We start from the raw sequence: 18,067 nt of genomic DNA on the forward strand, positions 1-18,067 counted from the left end.
CTTTGGAAAAAATATATGAACAAATTCCTATGCCCCACAAATAACCCAGAGATGCATTTTAAATAAAAGCACACATTCGACATGTAAAAAAACACCGATTCCCAGACTCTCCAGGCCGGATTTAGAAGGCAATTGGGCCACATCCGGCCCCCAGGCCTTAGTTTGCCTACCCTTGGCTTAGTGTATCATTTCATATTGTTTAAATGAACCTTAAGTTTTTGTTGCTTCAACGGTTTGTTCTTAATTATTACCTTATCCTCTCATAGAAATATTAGGAATGAATAATAGATTGCAGTTGCACTTGCATTAAACTAGCTATTCTCTCACCTACCGTACACTTTGCCTCTATACTTTCAGTTTAGTGTTCTTCTAATCCAGTGATGGCCAAACTTGGCCCTCCAGCTGTTTTTGGACTACAACTCCCATCATCCCTAGCTTACGGGACCAGTGGTCAGGGATGATGGGAATTGTAGTCCAAAAACAGCTGGAGGGCCAAATTTGGCCATCACTGTTCTAATCGGTATCTGCCAACATGGTCATATTTTTTTTTACCTTACATGGAGGAGTAAAGAAAGATCTTTTAAGGGATTTGAGAAATATACTTTCCTTAAGCCTAGTACAGTGGTACCTCAGGTTACATACGCTTCAGGTTACAGACTCCGTTAACCGAGAAATAGTGCTTCAGGTTAAGAACTTTGCTTCAGGATGAGAACAGAAATCGTGTTCCGGTGGCGTGGCGACAGCAGGAGGCCCCATTAGCTAAAGTGGTGCTTCAGGTTAAGAACAGTTTCAGGTTAAGAACGGACCTCTGGAACGAATTAAGTACTTAACCCAAGGTACCACTGTACTGTTAAAATCGCTTGCTAACATGATCCATAATTCCCTGGGAATTGTAGCTATTTGAAGGAAGGCTTCCTAGCAACTCTCAGCACCCTTGACAAACCACAGCTCCCAGAATTCCTTGGGGGAAGCCATGAAAGTATAAAGTGGCATCGTAGTGCTTTAAATGTATGGTGTTCATGTTGGCCAAGTAAGCCTTTAAGATGTGCTTTCTCTTATTGCCGCTACCACGATTGTTCTCCCCCCTTTATCTTCTCATATGATATCTACTTGTTAACATAAATATTGCTTGATATTTGAAAGTAAATTAGTTTTTATAGACTTTCCTCTCAAGCATCTCGACTCATTATTGTATGTCTGTATGTTGCTTGTCAGGACCTACAGAAAAATACACTGTTTGTCTGCACATTCTGATTAACATATGCAGCCAATAGTTTTCCTTGCCACAGGGGTCAGAAAACTGAAGCAGGGTGACTGTAGCACCCTGCTTGTGGTTAACGCTTAGCTGGAATGAAATATTCAACGCAGCAATAGAGAAATTAAAATAATAATTTATTTGTCAGACAAATAAATGATAGACACAGTGGTATATGGTTACCAAAAGCTCTGCCCCCTCCAGCCCTGATGGCCAGCACTTATATTTCCTCAGCCCAGCCCCCTTGCTCCTCCTTTGGCTGCCTCTGACCAATCAGCCTGGGTGAAATTCCTATTGGCTGTTTGCTAGAACCAATCATAAAAGATACACCCATTTCCTATTACCTTTTATGGGAGACAAAGAGCTATATTTCCTTCTATCCATAAATGGCAGACAAGTAGCCATATATCTTACATTTGCCTCGACAAGGCACCTTAATTACCAGATCACCTTTTGCCCCTGTTGCCCCTGCATTCCAAAACAAATGGCTAAAACAGATGGCTCATGGTATTAAATTCTATCTAAACAGAGATCTTGAGTTCACATTCTCACACACCATCAATGAAATAAGAATCTAACATAAGAATCTAACATTTCTTACTTTCTAAATCCTTTGCATAATTACATTAAGCCAACAAATCTCATACATAACATAGATAGCTTTTTAGAAGAAAAGGCCTTTGCAAAGTAAAAAAGGAACTCAGTAAAAACAGCTTCAAAAAGAAGCCTCTTCAGTTTACACCCCCCTTTCCCAGCCACCTGCTTTTCCCATTAGCTTTTCCCAAAATTTATTGCCCTTTAACTCTCTCAGTATACCTTAAACCTTAGGAAAATATGGCTGGAGTCTAATGGGAGGCACATGGTTTTATTTTCTGTTAAATAATAAATCTTACTATTTACCAACTCTTAATTAGTGTTTTTGCAGCTTGATTGTATTCTGTAATTTGTAGGGTCAGTGTAACATTTGCTCCCAGCCTGTATTTCCCTTTTACAACTTTGAGAAACTTGTCTCCTGCTACTGCTGTAAATCAGGGGGGCCCTTGATCAGGAGAGCAGGAAGATAAACAACTGCCAGAGTACTTAGCCAGCTGGTTTCTGCCTGGCATGAAACATACAAACATTTGCAAATATATCTTTAAGCTCATTTTAAAATACAGGCCTTGATCAGATGCCTCATGACCACTCTCAGCTGGAATGAACGTTGTCTTGTCCAGTTTCTTCCCCTTCCTGGCTCAGGCCTCGCTCCCTCGGGAAATGGGTCACTGCAAGTGGGTCTGCAATGGCATGTGGGGCACTTTTAAGTTTGTGGGCCAATTCCACTGAGAGCCAAATTTTGGGGAACATCCTTGGGGGTGCAGTTCTGCAGGTTTGCATTACACTAGGGACAGAAAGAAATTCTATTATGCTTGCATTTAAAGGTGAACCTACCTAATTCATACTTTCTGAAACAATATGCAATGTGCTTGCTTGACTGCTTTGATAGGTATACATGGTATTGTTAATTTGGCCTCAGTTACAAGATCGGCCCACCCATGAGGTAAGGTGAGGCGACTGCTTCAGGTAGCAGGGTCCACAAGGGCAGCAGACCCCGCTGTCAACCTTTCCCTCCTGGTTTTTGGTGTAGTTCTTCCTTTACCACTTCTTTCCTGGCAGGGCAGAATGGTTTATTTTGGGGCTGGCCCTGTTCTGCTGCCAACCTAGCAGTTCAAAAGTACATCAAAGTGCAAGTAGATAAATAGGTACCGCTCTGGCGGGAAGGTAAATGGCGTTTCCGTGCGCTGCTCTGGTTCGCCAGAAGCGGCTTAGTCATTCTGGCCACATGACCCAGAAGCTGGACACCGGCTCCCTCGGCCAATAAAGCAAGTCGAGTGCCGCAACCCCAGAGTCAGTCACGACTGGACCTAATGGTCAGGAGTCCCCTTTACCTTTACCCTTTACCTGTTCTGCTGGGCCTGTGGAACTACTAACTTCAGCAAATGGTTGAGACACCTTGAGAGACGAAAATGGAGGAGAAGCTCAACTCTGAAAGTGTTGAAGTCAGCTCATGGCACCATGGATGATGATAAAGTGAAAGTCAACACCACACTCTCAGCATAAAGAGCATAAAGAGCGTTTCTCTTTCAAAAGGATGCTAAAGAACACAAAGGTTTCACTATCATTCCATTTCCTGCCTTTCTCAGAAAGGTTTACAGTATCATAAAAACAGAACAATATAACAAATCAAGACAAAATGTAATCAAAGAATAAACGTACAACAATAAAAACATACAGCAAAAATGAAAAACACCACAATTCCAAAAATAGTTTCTAAAATGGCCACTAAATCACAGTTTTCAATGGCATCATATAGGCAGGCAAAGAGGGAGCCAGCAAATTCCCTCTTGGAAAAGCAGAACATGATTTATTTGCCACGATAGAAATGGTCTTCTCCCTTATCTCCACCAACTTATGTTCTCCTTTGTGGGTAGGAACCAAGATGGACAACATAAAGGCTCAGTTTGCCCGCTGTTTTTGGGGTGTGGTGGAGGAGGGACAACAAGAACCCCAGAAAATGAGAGACATTTTCAAGCAAGCTTTTATGGGAGAGGGCAGTTCTTGAAATACTCAAGCCCCAGACCATTTAGGCCTTTAGAGATCAATGCCAACACATTTATTAGAGACAGGAAAGAACCTGGAAGCCAGTGAAATGGATATAAAACTGACATAACACAGCTCATTCTGTTACACCTTGATACCACGGAGATATTAGGATCGTGGAGCTCATAAGATTTTTGTTCTGCTGCCCCAGATGACAAAAAAAGATGCAAGCACACAAATATAATTCCTTGATGAATCTGGAAACGAAGGCAAATTTCCCCAAACCCAGCACAAACTGAAGGAGGTCTTTAAGAACAGCAATGAATGGAGCAGTGAAATGGAGGGGGTGGGTCAGACACCCCTGCAACCCCCCCCAAAATCAGGGGTTATGGGCCTCTGAAAATTTATCGGGTCCTCCATTCCCAGCCTGCCTTGCACCATCCCCCAAATGAACTTATTGACCTTCAGTCCAAACTGTGACACACCAATTGCAAAGAATGAAATAAGCTAAAACAAGATAGCATTGGACAAAGGTTTATTGCTTTGCACATTGCACATCGCATTTGAGATAGGGAAAGCCAATGTCTATTTGCTCTAAAAGATCCGCATAATCCAGAGATCTTTGGCTGGCCATGGAAAGAACTGCAAGCTTCGCCTTTAACATCTCTTCAGATCCATTATGTGGAGATTCCTAACAAGTGGTAAAGGCCTGGGTCCTGGTGGAAGATTTTGGGAGGTCTTGTTCCAGAAAGTGCCCAGTTTCAAAATGAATGTAATTGTAGGAATACCTAGAATCTGCTCAGCCCAATCTATTTCCTTTCAGCAACTTGCCTGTAGTGATTATAATGAAAATTTTGATCACAGAGTCAAGCGAAATGAGCAGCATATATGCTGAGTTAGGCATTGTCTCTAGTGAACCATTTAACTTACCTGGCAGGGGAGACACCTTGATCATTAAACCATCCAGTTCAATGGGATGTGCCCCAATTTTCCCTAGTTCTTATTCAAATCTTCGCTTGATGGTTTACTCTCCATTTTAATACTTAGTGCCTACCTCCTCAAACAGGGACGCGGGTGGCGCTGTGGGTTAAACCACAGAGCCTAGGACTTGCTGATCAGAAGGTTGGCGGTTTGAATCCCTGCGACGGGGTGAGCTCCCGTTGCTCAGTCCCTGCTCCTGCCAACCTAGCAGTTCGAAAGCACATCAAAGTGCAAGTAGATAAATAGGTACCGCTCTGGGAGGAAGGTAAATGGCATTTCCGTGTGCTGCTCTGGTTCTCCAGAAGCGGCTTAGTCATGCTGGCCACATGACCTGGAAGCCAATAGAGCGAGATGAACGCCGCAACCCCAGAGTTGGCCACGACTGGACCTAATGGTCAGGGGTCCCTTTACCTTTACCTCCTCAAACAAAAACTTTGCTAAACTGGTTTAACCTCTTGAAACCTACAGAGACTCAACACAGGATAAACTGCAACATTCAATTGCACTTAATGATGCAAGTTAGAAAGAGTAGCATTTTGAAATCCTCCTGGATTAGGTAAAGGTAAAGGTACCCCTGCCCGTACGGGCCAGTCTTGACAGACTCTGGGGTTGTACGCCCATCTCACTTAAGAGGCCAGGGGCCAGCGCTGTCCGGAGACACTTCCGGGTCACGTGGCCAGCGTGACATCGCTGCTCTGGCAAGCCAGAGCCGCACACGGAAACGCCGTTTACCTTCCCGCTGGTAAGCGGTCCCTATTTATCTACTTGCACCTGGAGGTGCTTTCGAACTGCTAGGTTGGCAGGCGCTGGGACCGAGAAGCGGGAGCGCACCCCGCCGCAGGGATTCGAACCGCGACCTTTCGATCGGCAAGTCCTAGGCGCTGAGGCTTTAACCCACAGCGCCACCTGCGTCCCCCTCCTGGATTAGTGGATTACAATTTGCAAGAGAGCATTAAAAAGATACATCAGATTTTCACTGTCCTTCGAGTGCCGCTTACCAATTTTTTGCTATTCATGTAAGAAATCCACCACTAGGACATTAGTTTAGTTAATTAAATGGATTGGACCAATACTGGGTCCAACAGTCAAGAAGACTGTTTCTGCACATGTTTTGGAGGGAAGTGAGAAGCCTGCCTCATCCGGGGAGTCTCCCCCTCCTGCTGTGACCAGATCCCTTCTCCCTGGTCACCCAGAACATGGAGAGAAATGAAGACGGCAAAGTCATGAGATGCAAGATGATGGAGCTGTAGGCTGCTGGGGGAGGGGCCTTAGAGGGCAGTGGGAAGGTGGAGGAGACCTTCAGTCCTCATAATCTGGTAGGAGCTGGAGGCAGGAGTAGGTCAGCAACAAAAACACCACCAGTGCCGGGGAAGTTAACCCTTTATTATATAACTCTTTATATAATACTCTTGGTATTAAATCCAAACTGATAGATCCATCATTTGTTACCTATATAAATGGCAGCCACATCCTTCTATTCCAAGAGTCATGGGCCTGTGAGGACTTCTATCTAACAGGATACAAGGGCTTCTATCTGAATGCCACGCAGAATTCGTTATCACATGGTAGACCGCAAGGAGGCTTGGCCACTTTTGTTTCCTTAGCCATAAATCTTCAGGCCGAAAAAATCGACATTCAGTCGTCACTTATGCTGATTATAAAGTTACAAACGGCAGAGGAAACGATAGTAGTGATCAATATCTACTTATGCCCAATTCATAAGAGAAATCTGGTTGATCTGAGATGGCAGGAAATCCAAATGACATTGGAAACGCTTTCTGATAAATACCCAGAAGCCACTTTTCTGTTGGCGGGAGACTTTAATGGACGCCTGTCACATACTGACCAAATCTTATTCTCTAAATTTAACAAGTACCCTTCTTCACCTCTTATGACCACAGATCTTTTACCAAGGAAATTCAAAGATAACACAGCCACTTATGCAGGTTTCAAATGCAGGCAAACCTTGCTGGCCCTCAATTTCCTTTTACTAAATGGGGCAGTCAGCTCAGACTACCCTGCCGAATTCACCTATTGGTCAGGTTCACGTGCTTCCACTATTGATTTTGTATGGATATCTCCCGACCTTACTCCAAAAATATCCAGCTTTAAGGTGGCTACAAGATTGGAGAGTGATCACTTCCCTTTAGAAATTTCCTTGACTCTGGCTGACGAACTTGATAGACACTCCTTTGTGCACCTATCAAATGATCATCTGGAGATAAGACCTACAGCCCTTAAATGGACCCCCAACTCGGCCCAGCAGTTGAACGAACTCCTCTGGTCTGATCAGCTCCAAATAAAAAGGGCTTTCCTTATGCAGGCGGATGAGCCTCTACCAATATATGACGATTTAGTAGAACTTTTAAAACCAACACTAGCTCGGTTCCCCACAAAGTATGGTAAACAGTCTCTTCACAAAAAATGGTTCGATGAGGAGTGTAAAAACTTCAAGAATCATCTGTATAATGAATGGTTGGCATACAGAGCATCAAATGACCCCATGCCAAATAACCGTCTTATCACCCTCAAGAGAAGTTATAAAGCCCTATTAAAGGAAAAGAAGCTCGAGGCAGAAAGAAAGAATTGGAACAACATTTTGATAGCTGCAGAGAATAGAAATCCAGCCTCTTTTTGGCAGTTAATTTCCAGATACCTGGGTAGGCCGCTTGCAAGAATAGAACCCCACATCTCAGCGGACACTTGGGAAAGATACTTCCGCGATCTGTATGCAGCCCACGATGCCTGCGGAGATATGGTGGAGCCGGAAGCACTGCCCAATTGGGACCCAGTTACATGCCCTGAAGTTGAAACTCTCATAGACCGATTCAAAGCAGGCAAGGCCCCCGGTGACGACCTTATGTCCACTGATGCCATCAAAGCAAATAAAGATTGGTGGATCCCACTTCTAGCAGCACTTTACACGTATATAAACAAAACAGCAAAATTTCCCTCAAGCTGGAGCTCTGCGTTGATTGTATTAATACATAAGAAATGCCCACGTACAGAGCCGAGCAACTTTAGGCCAATCAGCTTGCTAAATGTCATTGGGAAGATTTACTCGCGGTACCTGTTAAACAAAATATCGAAATGGATGGAGGACGACAATATCATTGCCGATGAACAGGCGGGCTTTCGCCCTGGGAGATCTACCACAGACCAAATATTAATCTTAAACCACCTGGCGGAAAAGTATGCCGGCAAAGCCCCAAAGGTCCTTCACGTGGCTTTTATCGATCTTAAGCAGGCATTTGATCGAATCTCTAGAAAGCAGCTATGGACAAAATTGGCTGCTACAAAGATCGATCGTTGTCTCCTTCATCTGATTATCAGCCTCCATACAAACACCTCTTTGAGAATCAGGCTAGACAATAAAGGCCTAGTCTCCAACCCTGTTACCACCACTAGAGGGGTAAGACAGGGTTGTCTACTGGCCCCAGCATTGTTTAGTTTTTATATTAACTCACTGGTGACTCACATGGCCAATGATGCATTCCACCCCCCCAAATTAGCAGGCCGATCTCTGAATGTTCTTCTGTACGCGGATGACGCTGCACTTCTTACCAGATCCCCTATTGGACTGAGGAGAATGTTGCAAGCGCTACAGGAATACTGTGTTCAGCATGAGCTCCAACCCAACTATGCTAAGACCAAGATCATGGTCTTCTCTGCCCGACCGAGACTCCATCGATGGTCGATGAACGGGATTCCCCTGGAGCAGGTTAACTGCTTTAAATAACTGGGACAAGTAATACGGTCAATTAGGTCTTTTCTGGCCCATAGAGACTATATAACAACTAATGCATCTAAAGCAGCCATCCAGATTAGATCTCTATATGCTAAGAATCAGGCTCAATCAGTGAAGTTAGCTTTGAGACTCTTCCAAATGAAAATCCTCCCCCTTCTTTTGGTGGGCATCTCTTTAGGCTCCCGTAGGGATTTTTTGAAACTGGATTCTATTCAAACGCGATTCCTTAGAGCCATCCTTAGGATTCCCCCCTCGGTAGCGGGTGCGGTCATGAGATTAGAGGTCGGCTGGCAAGCTCTACGGTACGTGGCCTTGAAGACGAAGCTCTGGCTATGGCTCAAGCTCTGTTTTAAACCAGTGGGTATTGCCCCCTTGATATTGAGGGATGATTTCCAATCATCGTGGGAAAGGGAGGTCATTAACGAGGTTCAATCCTGCGGATTGTCTCACCTTTACTTTGAGTCTATGACGTACAATCAAGCTAGAGATGTGATCTCCCGGAGACTGAGTGATATTGCCAGACAAGAGGACATAGCCCAGGTAAAACCAGGGATGTTCCTAGGGGACCAGATTTATCGGACCATACCAGCCCCCTACCTTGCAGAAATCCACTATGTGGAATACCGCAGACTTCTTACAGCGGCTAGATTAAATGTCCTTGACTCTGCGATATTGTGGGGAAGGTACAGGGGAGTACCATATGCCCAGAGAACCTGCCATTGTGCTATCGGTGTGGTTGAGTCCACCGAACACATTCTCTTGACTTGCCCTTCTTATGCAGAGCTTAGACAAAATTTTAAAGACCCACTCCTATGTCAACTTAGCTTCCTACCCGGAGAAAACCAGGTTTTACACTTGCTGAATAATGTTACTAGCTATACCTTTCTTGGTGGCCAAATTTCTTTTTTTAGCCTTTAAGCGTCGCAAGACCATAATTGACTGTATTGATATGGGGCTATCTGTTTAGCCCTTTTTAGTGTTGGCTAAGCTCTAAAAGCTTTCTGGATGTTTTAACTGTGTATTGACAAATGTATTTGTATTTTTTTTTTTTTTCTGACTGATGGTCAAATAAAAAAGGTTGAGTTGAACTCTTTATTCAAAGAAAGCAAAATAGTGTAGGCCTAGTGATCACAGCATCTCCCACCCAGTTTTTCCATACCCACCCAAAGTTTTAAAACAGGATCAAATTCCTGATGTAAATTTTAAAAACCAGTGAAATTTATCATTGCTCTTTTCACATGGAAAGACTTAAACTATTTTGTTACCTGTAGACTTGCTATACCTGTGACCCTCAGTTAAAATCTGAGCCTCTTCATCAGAGTGGGGAGAAGCACCTGCATTTGACTGCTCCTTTTTGACCATCCATCACTTAAATCTTTGTTTTTAAAAGTGCCCTTCACTTAGAACCACATGATGAAGCAGTAAAATACACAAGGAATGAAGTGGCTTGACACAAAATCTACAGATTTCAATGTTAGTAGGTAATTTTTTTCTGACCAGAATCAAGTAAATTTCAAAATTAAATTCCTAGGCTGAACTAAAGCACTACAATTAACACAAAATCATATTTACTACAAACATTAAGCAGAACATAAGTGTGCAACACAAGTTTTGTGACACAGCATAGGCCAATCCGACTGGAAGTCTACTGAACCAAAATGTCCATGGTTAATAAGGGTGTTTTAAAAAAGGCTTGCATTGCACACACAGGGAGGATAAGCAACCCATGAACTTTGTGTCTTATGAACGTGGCAGAGCGCAGAGTTGGTGGGGCATGGGTGGTGTTGCTAACCCAACACCAGGGGTAAAATCCAGGTCATCTTCAGATGTTCCAGGAGGTAGCTGGAATGTGAATCTCTGCAGGAGGCTTGTAAAGAAGAGGAAGAGCTCCATTTTGGCAAGATTCTCACCTAAACATGCTCTCCGACCTGTAAGGAAGCGCAAGCAGGTTTGGAACTGTGTTCCTTGCTTACTTAACAACATTTTATTGGTTTATCCATAATGGACTGCATCAAACTGCTTACTGTTTGAAATTTCATTTCAGGCCTGGGGGAAGTTCTGAGGGTGGTTAGAGAGCCTTGAAGAGTCCAATTTGGCCACTGGCCCAGAAGTTGCCCTACTGAAAATGAATAATGTTGCATATCTTATTGCAGTTCTAAATGACAGATATAAGTACTCCAATGTTTGGGATTGTGTCTTCCATCCAAGTTTTATTTTATGTTAATATACTTAGGATGCCCTGTTCATTAAGCTCACATTGGAAATGTATAAATAGACAGAAAATGAGTTACCTGCAGAGAAAGGCATGAATGCGTCTCTCTTTATGAACTTTCCTTCAGAGTCAAGAAAGTGCTCTGGATAAAATTGGTATGGTTTTTCCCACTGAGATTCATCATGCAGCACGGAGGTCAGTAGTGGCATGATGTGAGTCCCCTGCAAAGGAAAAGCAAGAGTTATTTAAAAAATGGATATGGCCCATCAAGCAAATCGTTATGGTATAGTCCTCAATGTCTTTTTTAAAAAAAGCAAGAAACAATCTGCATTATAAACCAGAGATTATATACCATTAGCTCCTTAAACAGTCATAATAATAATAATAATAATAATAATTTATTTATACCCTAATAATAATTTATTAGTTTCCCCAGCCACTCTGGGCGGCTCCCAATCAAGTATTAAAAACAATACAGCCTTAAATATTAAAAACTTCCCTAAACAGGGCTGTCTTCAGATGTCTTTTGAAGATAGGATAGCTACTTATTTCATTCACATCTGAAGGGAGGGTGTTCCACAGGGTAGGCGCCACTACCAAGAAGGCCCTCTGTCTGGTTCCCTGTAACCTTACTTCTCGCAATGAGGGAACTGCCAGAAGGCCCTCGGCGCTGGATCTCAGTGTCCGGGCTGAACGATGGGGGTGGAGACGCTCCTTCAGGCATACAAGACCGAGGCCGTTTAGGGCTTTAAAGGTCAGCACCGACACTTTGAATTGTGCTCGGAAATGTACTGGGAGCCAATGCAGATCTCTCAGAACCGGTGTTATGTGGTCCTGGCGGCCACTCCCAGTCACCAGTCTAGCTGCCACATTCTGGATTAATTGCAGTTTCCGGGTCACCTTCAAAGGTAGCCCCACGTAGAGCGCGTTGCAGTAGTCCAAGCGGGAGATAACTAGAGCATGCACCACTCTGGCGAGACAGTCTGCGGGCAGGAAGGGTCTCAGCCTGTGTACCAGATGGAGCTGGTAGAAAGCTTCCCTGGACATGGAATTGACCTGCGCCTCCATGGACAGCTGTGAGTCCAAAATGTCTCCCAGGCTGTGAACCTGCTCCTTCAGTGGTACAGTTGCCTCAGGACCAGGGAGTCCCCCACACCTATCCACCTGTCCCCCCAAAACAGTACTTCTGTCTTGTCAGGATTCAACCTCAATCTGTTAGCCGCCATCCATCCTCCAACCGCCTCCAGACACTCACACAGGACCTTCACCACCTTCACTGGTTCTGATTTGAAACCCCCTGATGATCTCTCCCAGCGGCTTCATATAGATATTAAAAAGCATGGGGAGAGGATGGAACCCTGAGGCACCCCACAAGTGAGAGCCCAGGGGTCTGAACACTCATCCCCCCCCCACTTTCTGGACACTGCCCAGGAGAAAGGAGCGGAACCACCATATAACAATGCCCCCAGCTCCCAGTCCCTCTAGACGGTCCAGAAGGATGTTGTGGTCGATGGTGTCAAAGGCTGCTGAGAGATCCAGCAGAACTGGACTGGACTGAGAGAATAGTTGACTGAGCCCCTTGCCCAAGTTTTCTGGGATAACTCAATAAAGACCTGTATGCAGCGAGGAAGGAAGAAGCAAGTAGGCCCAGACTAGGGAACTGGGGCTCCAACAGGGGCCCCAGGGGGGCAATGGCCCCCTACTTTACAAGGAGGTCAGTGGGGCCTGCTCCTAGGGTTAGCCTAAAGTGTAATGTCCTAATTAATGAATAAATAGATCGCAGTCAGCAGAGCAAAGAATGCAGTTTAATCAAAGTGGTTACCTTTGGAATGAAGTAGCCTTTGAGGGTAACATCCACAGTGGTTGCATGTGGCAGATTTGTTGGGCTAACGTCAGAAAATCTCTGGATCTCATGGATCACTGCATCTACATATGGCATTTTCGTTCGGTGCTCAATCCTTGGTTGAGAAGATCCAACAACCTTCACAATTTCTTCTTGGACCTTATCTGGGGGCAGTGGAGGGGGAATTTTTTTGTTAAAATATACTCATTGGTGGTTTTTTTTGTCCCCACCCCCCAAATGCCAAACTCAAAAGCTTATTCTTGCCACCAACTCATATCTTCAGATTTCCTGGAGCAACTGACAGCTAATTATGCAACGGGACTGCCTGATCTATGAGCACAATCTCACAACATAAGGCAAAATTGTGGAAGACGCTATTCACCTGAGAATTTTAGTGGAAATATACTTTGCTTATTGTAATAATAATAATAATAATAATAATAATAATAATAATAATAATTTATTTGTACCCCACCCATCTGTCTGGGTTTCCATATGTAGGATGTGAAAGTCAGAAACATGCATGCTTGATTACACCCAACATTGGGGGGGGGGGCTGACATGTGTGATGTCACACATTGAAACTAGGCCCAACAAGGCCCACCATATTGTGGAATATTGAGGGGGGCCGTCCCCCTCATTGAGAATTGTGGGGCTCAGCCCCCCAGCTTCCTAGGCCCCCAGATAGTTATCTATAACTGGAATCAAGATATGCTAGCTAGGGTAATGGGAGCCACTCTAATGAAAAGCACTCACTCTGAATTTCAGGATATTTCATCATTAGTAACAGTCCCCAGCGCAGTGTGGTAGCAGTGGTCTCTGTGCCAGCAGAAAATAAGTTACTCACAACTGCTTTTAAGTTTTCATTGTGGAAATATCCATTCAGCTTGTCCTTCTCCTGGGGTGTAAAAAAAAAGAACTGGCTATAACAAGAGTATATTAGAGACCAGCTCACATGGAAATATATTTTAAAAATGTGAAAATTTCAACTTTTGACAATATCAAAAAACATTATTGGCGGCCTTAAAGGACTCCATTACCTCTTGCTGTCTCAGAAGAAATGAATCAATGAAGCTCCTTTGGTCATTTTCATTCAGATCTCTGAGGTGTTGTATGAAGGTGGCATTTATGAAGGCCTGGATCTCATCTCTGTTGTGAAGGAGAGTCTTATGAGCTCCCAAAAGCGAGCCAAGAGCAGGAAATACATTATACAGCTGTAAGGATAAAATACGACAAAGAGAAAAGCCCAGTGCTTAATTCTCAGGTGGTACTCCACATATCTCACCTTCCACAGAGGAATAAACAATGACACAGAACAATAATGTATTTGGGTTGGAGCAACGTTGAGTAAATATCCCTTAGAGGCCAAGGCTGGAGGCCATTTTCTTATGTGCTGTTGTAGTTATGGAGCCCCCTTGTACTTGTGGATTAGCAGTTTGCTCCAATGTGGACAAGACCATATACTTAGACCAGTAGTGGCCAGGGGCATCAATACTCTATACAAAAAGTCAATTATGGTTTAAGTTATCTAGCTATTATATTTTAAGCAGAATATCCAATTATATGAATGAAAATAATAAATGGGGGGAAGACTGCTTTTTAAAAATGGTCTGAAAGAGACTCATATTTCTCAAAATGAGTTTTTAAGTGAATCCTGAACAATATGGAGTTGCACCCACATTGAGTATTCTGTGAATACAACCAACTATTTCTTTTCCATTTGAGAAAGCTTAGATTACCATGACAGAGGGGCTTCCAAAAAGCTGGATATTTTCATTGACCAACTTCAGAAGTTTTCTAAATGTGGAATCTTCGTATTCAAATCGCTTGTTTAGTAGGATGGACACTATGATATTGGCAACAGCGGCATTCATAATTGTGGTGGTTTCAAATGGTTGTCCTATATATAAATATTAAACAATGCTCAGATAAAATACCAATTAGAATAGCTCTTCTCTGCCTTAGGTTCCCAGTGTCAGCCTACCGATGTATAGAGCACATTTATCTTAGAAACTGATCCTAAGTTTTGGTGTACTTGAAGATATCTGAGTTAAGAAACGCTAAAAGGAGTCATGGTCGCTATTGCAGGGCTGGTGGACTGGCTGAACCACATCAGCTCCTGGGAACCAGCACCCCCTGGCCAGCCCCAAAGGCATCATTCACCTGGGGAGCTTGAAGCCAGGGCTGCTGCAACAAACAGCTGTGCAAGCCTTTAGGAGGTGTAGATGTGAAAGGACATCTGAGGAGGGAGGAAAGGAAAGAGGGACAGAGGCCAGCATTATCTCACACTGACCTGAACACTGCAGATTGGTTACCTCTTCACAAGGAATCCTGGTTACAATAATTCTGAGAGTTAGCAATATGTATATAACACAATATTGTGGGCATCTAATGTAGTGTTGTTTTGCCCTGGAGGAGTAGAGGGAAACACAAACCAACCTTGGTAAGATTCAAATGTCTTAATCAGGACACTGCATTCTTCCACAATTCTGTCCTCTATGGACCTTTTCCCCATGCCATAGTCCCGTAATGTGCTTAGTGAGAACCGCCGCATCGCTTTCCAGTTTTCACCATGTGAAAAAACAACACCTGAAGAGCAGAGATCAAGTTTCAAGTTATCATGGCCACAATAATATGTTTGGGCTTATCTCACCCTTCTTCTGTGGAACTGAGGATGCCTCTCAGCTGGTCCCTCATCCAGTCTCTGATAAGACACACACGGTGCAGAACTTCACCAATATCCCTATGGGTTGTACCCTCAGAACAAGATTGCACAGGGGGTTCTCCAGTTTACGGACCTTCAGATGTAATGGTACATTATGTTATGACCAGATTCTCCTATTCCCCCAACACTACTCTTTTGCTGGCAGTGACAAAGACATCTGACATTATCCATCCAATGGCTGCAGCTACACTGGTTGATTGGCAGGCTGTCCTCCAAGCTATAATTGAAACTAACAATCAGTTCTATGAACCTTTTGGCACAGATTCTATATTGCTATGATCACTAAATTTCACAAACAGCACAAGCTATTATACAGAAGGAAAGGCCTCACCAAAGCCCCTTGTAAACTCCTCAAAAATTGGGATGAGGGGTCTCTCTGCAAATGCGTCCGCCTGATTCACCAGAGCCTCCTTGACTGTCTCATACCCTGTCAGCACCACCATTTTCTGGAATCCCATTTGGATGCGGAAGATGGGGCCATGTTCTTTTGACAACTGGAGTTCAATGACCAAAAGAGAGAAACATCAAATAAACCCCCCAAACATACAGAAATACTGTCACAGATCTGAAATAAAAACTGATTTTATTTACATGGTTTCATGGTATAATTCATCAACTTTAAATGTCTAAGCATTGCCCATCACATGGGTGCCTTTAGCAAGAGGAGCAACCTCAAATTATTAAGAAGAAAGTGCAGTAGGATGGCAAATTCTGCAGGTCCTTTATTTTATTTGGTGGAAACCGAAAGCAATTAAAGCTGAAAACTGATGTGAATTTTCCTTCCTTAACAAATTGAAAGTTAGAATCATAGAATTGTAGGCTCCTCTGTTTCCCCCGGGGAGTGCCAGTGCTTTCCAATATTGCCTTTAGCTAAAATTACACTGGAGACTTAATCTAAGGTAAAGGTAAAGGTACCCTGCCCGTACGGGCCAGTCGTGTCCGACTCTAGGGTTGCGCGCTCATCTCGCTTAAGAGGCCGGGAGCCAGCGCTGTCTGAAGACACTTCCGGGTCACGTGGCCAGTGTGACGAAGCTGCTCTGACGAGCCATCACCAGCGCAGCACATGGAAACGCCAACTTAATCTAGACCTAATCTAGATTTAATCTAATGCAATTTTTTTCACCTGCCCAAAGAATCCTGGAAACTGTGGGTGTTGCGAAGAGACGAACATTCTCAATAAGAACATAATTTTAGACATAAAAAAATTTCATACATAGGCATACTTAAAAGCCCACATTCAGCAATATAAATGCTTTGTTTTGTTTCACGTTAGATGATTGTAAAAACTTGACTGGATTCTAAGAGCATATTTAGAAGTGCTGACTTCACATTGAAAAGTTTAAAAATTTTGCAGCTAATTTTTGCACATAAGGCTGGTTGTGGCATTCCTATTCCCCTCCTCCAGTGACCCAGTCCCTCCACTGCACAGATCAGCTATCAGCCTAAACCATAACAGCAATTACACACAAAAAGGAAGAAAAAAGGAATAAGCCATACTTGACATAGTTTTATCATTTTTGCATATATGCATTTATGAGATAGAACACTGACATCTACCTGGCCTAAAAACATCCACAGAATCTTTGCCTTGCTGCAGAAAGAACAGAAAACGTTACCTTTAACATTGTTCTGTAAGGTCTCTTCAGATCCATCATGTGGAGATTCCCAACAAGTGGTAAAGGTGTCGGACCTGGTGGGAGATTTTTGGAGCTCCTATTCCAGAAACTGCCCCATTTCCAAATGAATATAATTGTAAGGATGAGTAGGAACAATGTTGGAATCTGTTCAGTCCAATCCATTTCTTTTCAGTGAGCAAATTTCTGAAGCGATTACTGTGAAAGTCACAACATAGTTTGATCAAGGACAATGTCCGCTGGCTGAAATGAGCAGCAAATTTATCATACTAGGAACTGTCTCTAGTGAATCATTCCATTCAATGGAATGCCTTCCACTTTCCCCCAGACTTCACTTCAATCTACGCTTGATGTTTTAGCTTTCCCTTTAAAGGTACAGTGAAGGACCCCTGGATGGTTAAGTCCAGTCAAAGGTGACTATGGGGTTGCGGCACTCATCTGGCTTTCAGGCCGAGGAGTTGGCGTTTGTCCACAGACAGTTTTCTGGGTCATGTGGCCAGCAGGACTAAACTGTTACTGGTGCACGGAGGACCATGACAAGTGCCAAAGTGCATGGAAATGCCGTTTATCTTCCCTCCGCAGTGGTACCTATTTATCTACTTGCATTGGCATGCTTTTGAGCCGCTAGGTTGGCAGGAGTTGGGACAGAGGAACGGGAGCTCACCCTGTTATGGGGATTTGAACTGCCAAACTTTGAATCAGCAAGCCCAAGAGACTCAGTGGTTTAGACCACAGCGCCACCCGCATCCCTCTATACTTACTTGAGCAGGGGTGTTTTCTTCCCGAAATGAAAACATCGTTCAGCTGGTTCAACCTCTTTTGAATACTTGGGAGGTCCAATGTTCAGGCTTAAAACAACATTATAGAATCACAGAACTGGAGAGTTGGAAGGAACCCAAACAACCGTTAAGAAATCCTCTTGTGTAATTATTGAACTAGTGAGAAATTTTTGAGATAGTCTCAGAATCTGCTGAACTCCTTCTTTAAAAATATTCTGTTATTCGGCATGTGTGCGTAGCTAGTTTAGTTAATTAATATACTGGTGCCAGCAACATAGGGAGATGTTCTTGGGAAAATACTGCACAAATATTT

The 18,067-nt window shown here is 43.5% G+C and overlaps 1 protein-coding gene across 1 annotated transcript; it reads right to left on the reverse strand.

Annotated features, from left to right (window-relative positions):
- Nucleotides 1-10,024: 10,024 nt before the first annotated feature.
- LOC307212499 (cytochrome P450 2K4-like) lies at nt 10,025-17,895 on the reverse strand. The gene is made up of 10 exons (XM_079969934.1): nt 17,737-17,895; nt 16,958-17,173; nt 15,673-15,835; nt 15,056-15,205; nt 14,356-14,516; nt 13,657-13,830; nt 13,373-13,514; nt 12,596-12,780; nt 10,853-10,994; nt 10,025-10,489 (listed from the first exon to the last, which is right to left on the reverse strand). Exons 2-10 carry the CDS (start codon nt 17,138-17,140, stop codon nt 10,302-10,304), a joined length of 1,488 nt encoding a protein of 495 aa, XP_079826060.1. The 5' UTR covers nt 17,141-17,173; nt 17,737-17,895; the 3' UTR covers nt 10,025-10,301.
- Between the last annotated feature and the right edge of the window lie 172 nt (nt 17,896-18,067).

The sequence above is a fragment of the Podarcis cretensis genome (assembly GCF_951804945.1).
Source record: "Podarcis cretensis genome assembly, chromosome: 3".
NCBI classification, from domain to species: Eukaryota; Metazoa; Chordata; class Lepidosauria; order Squamata; family Lacertidae; genus Podarcis; species Podarcis cretensis.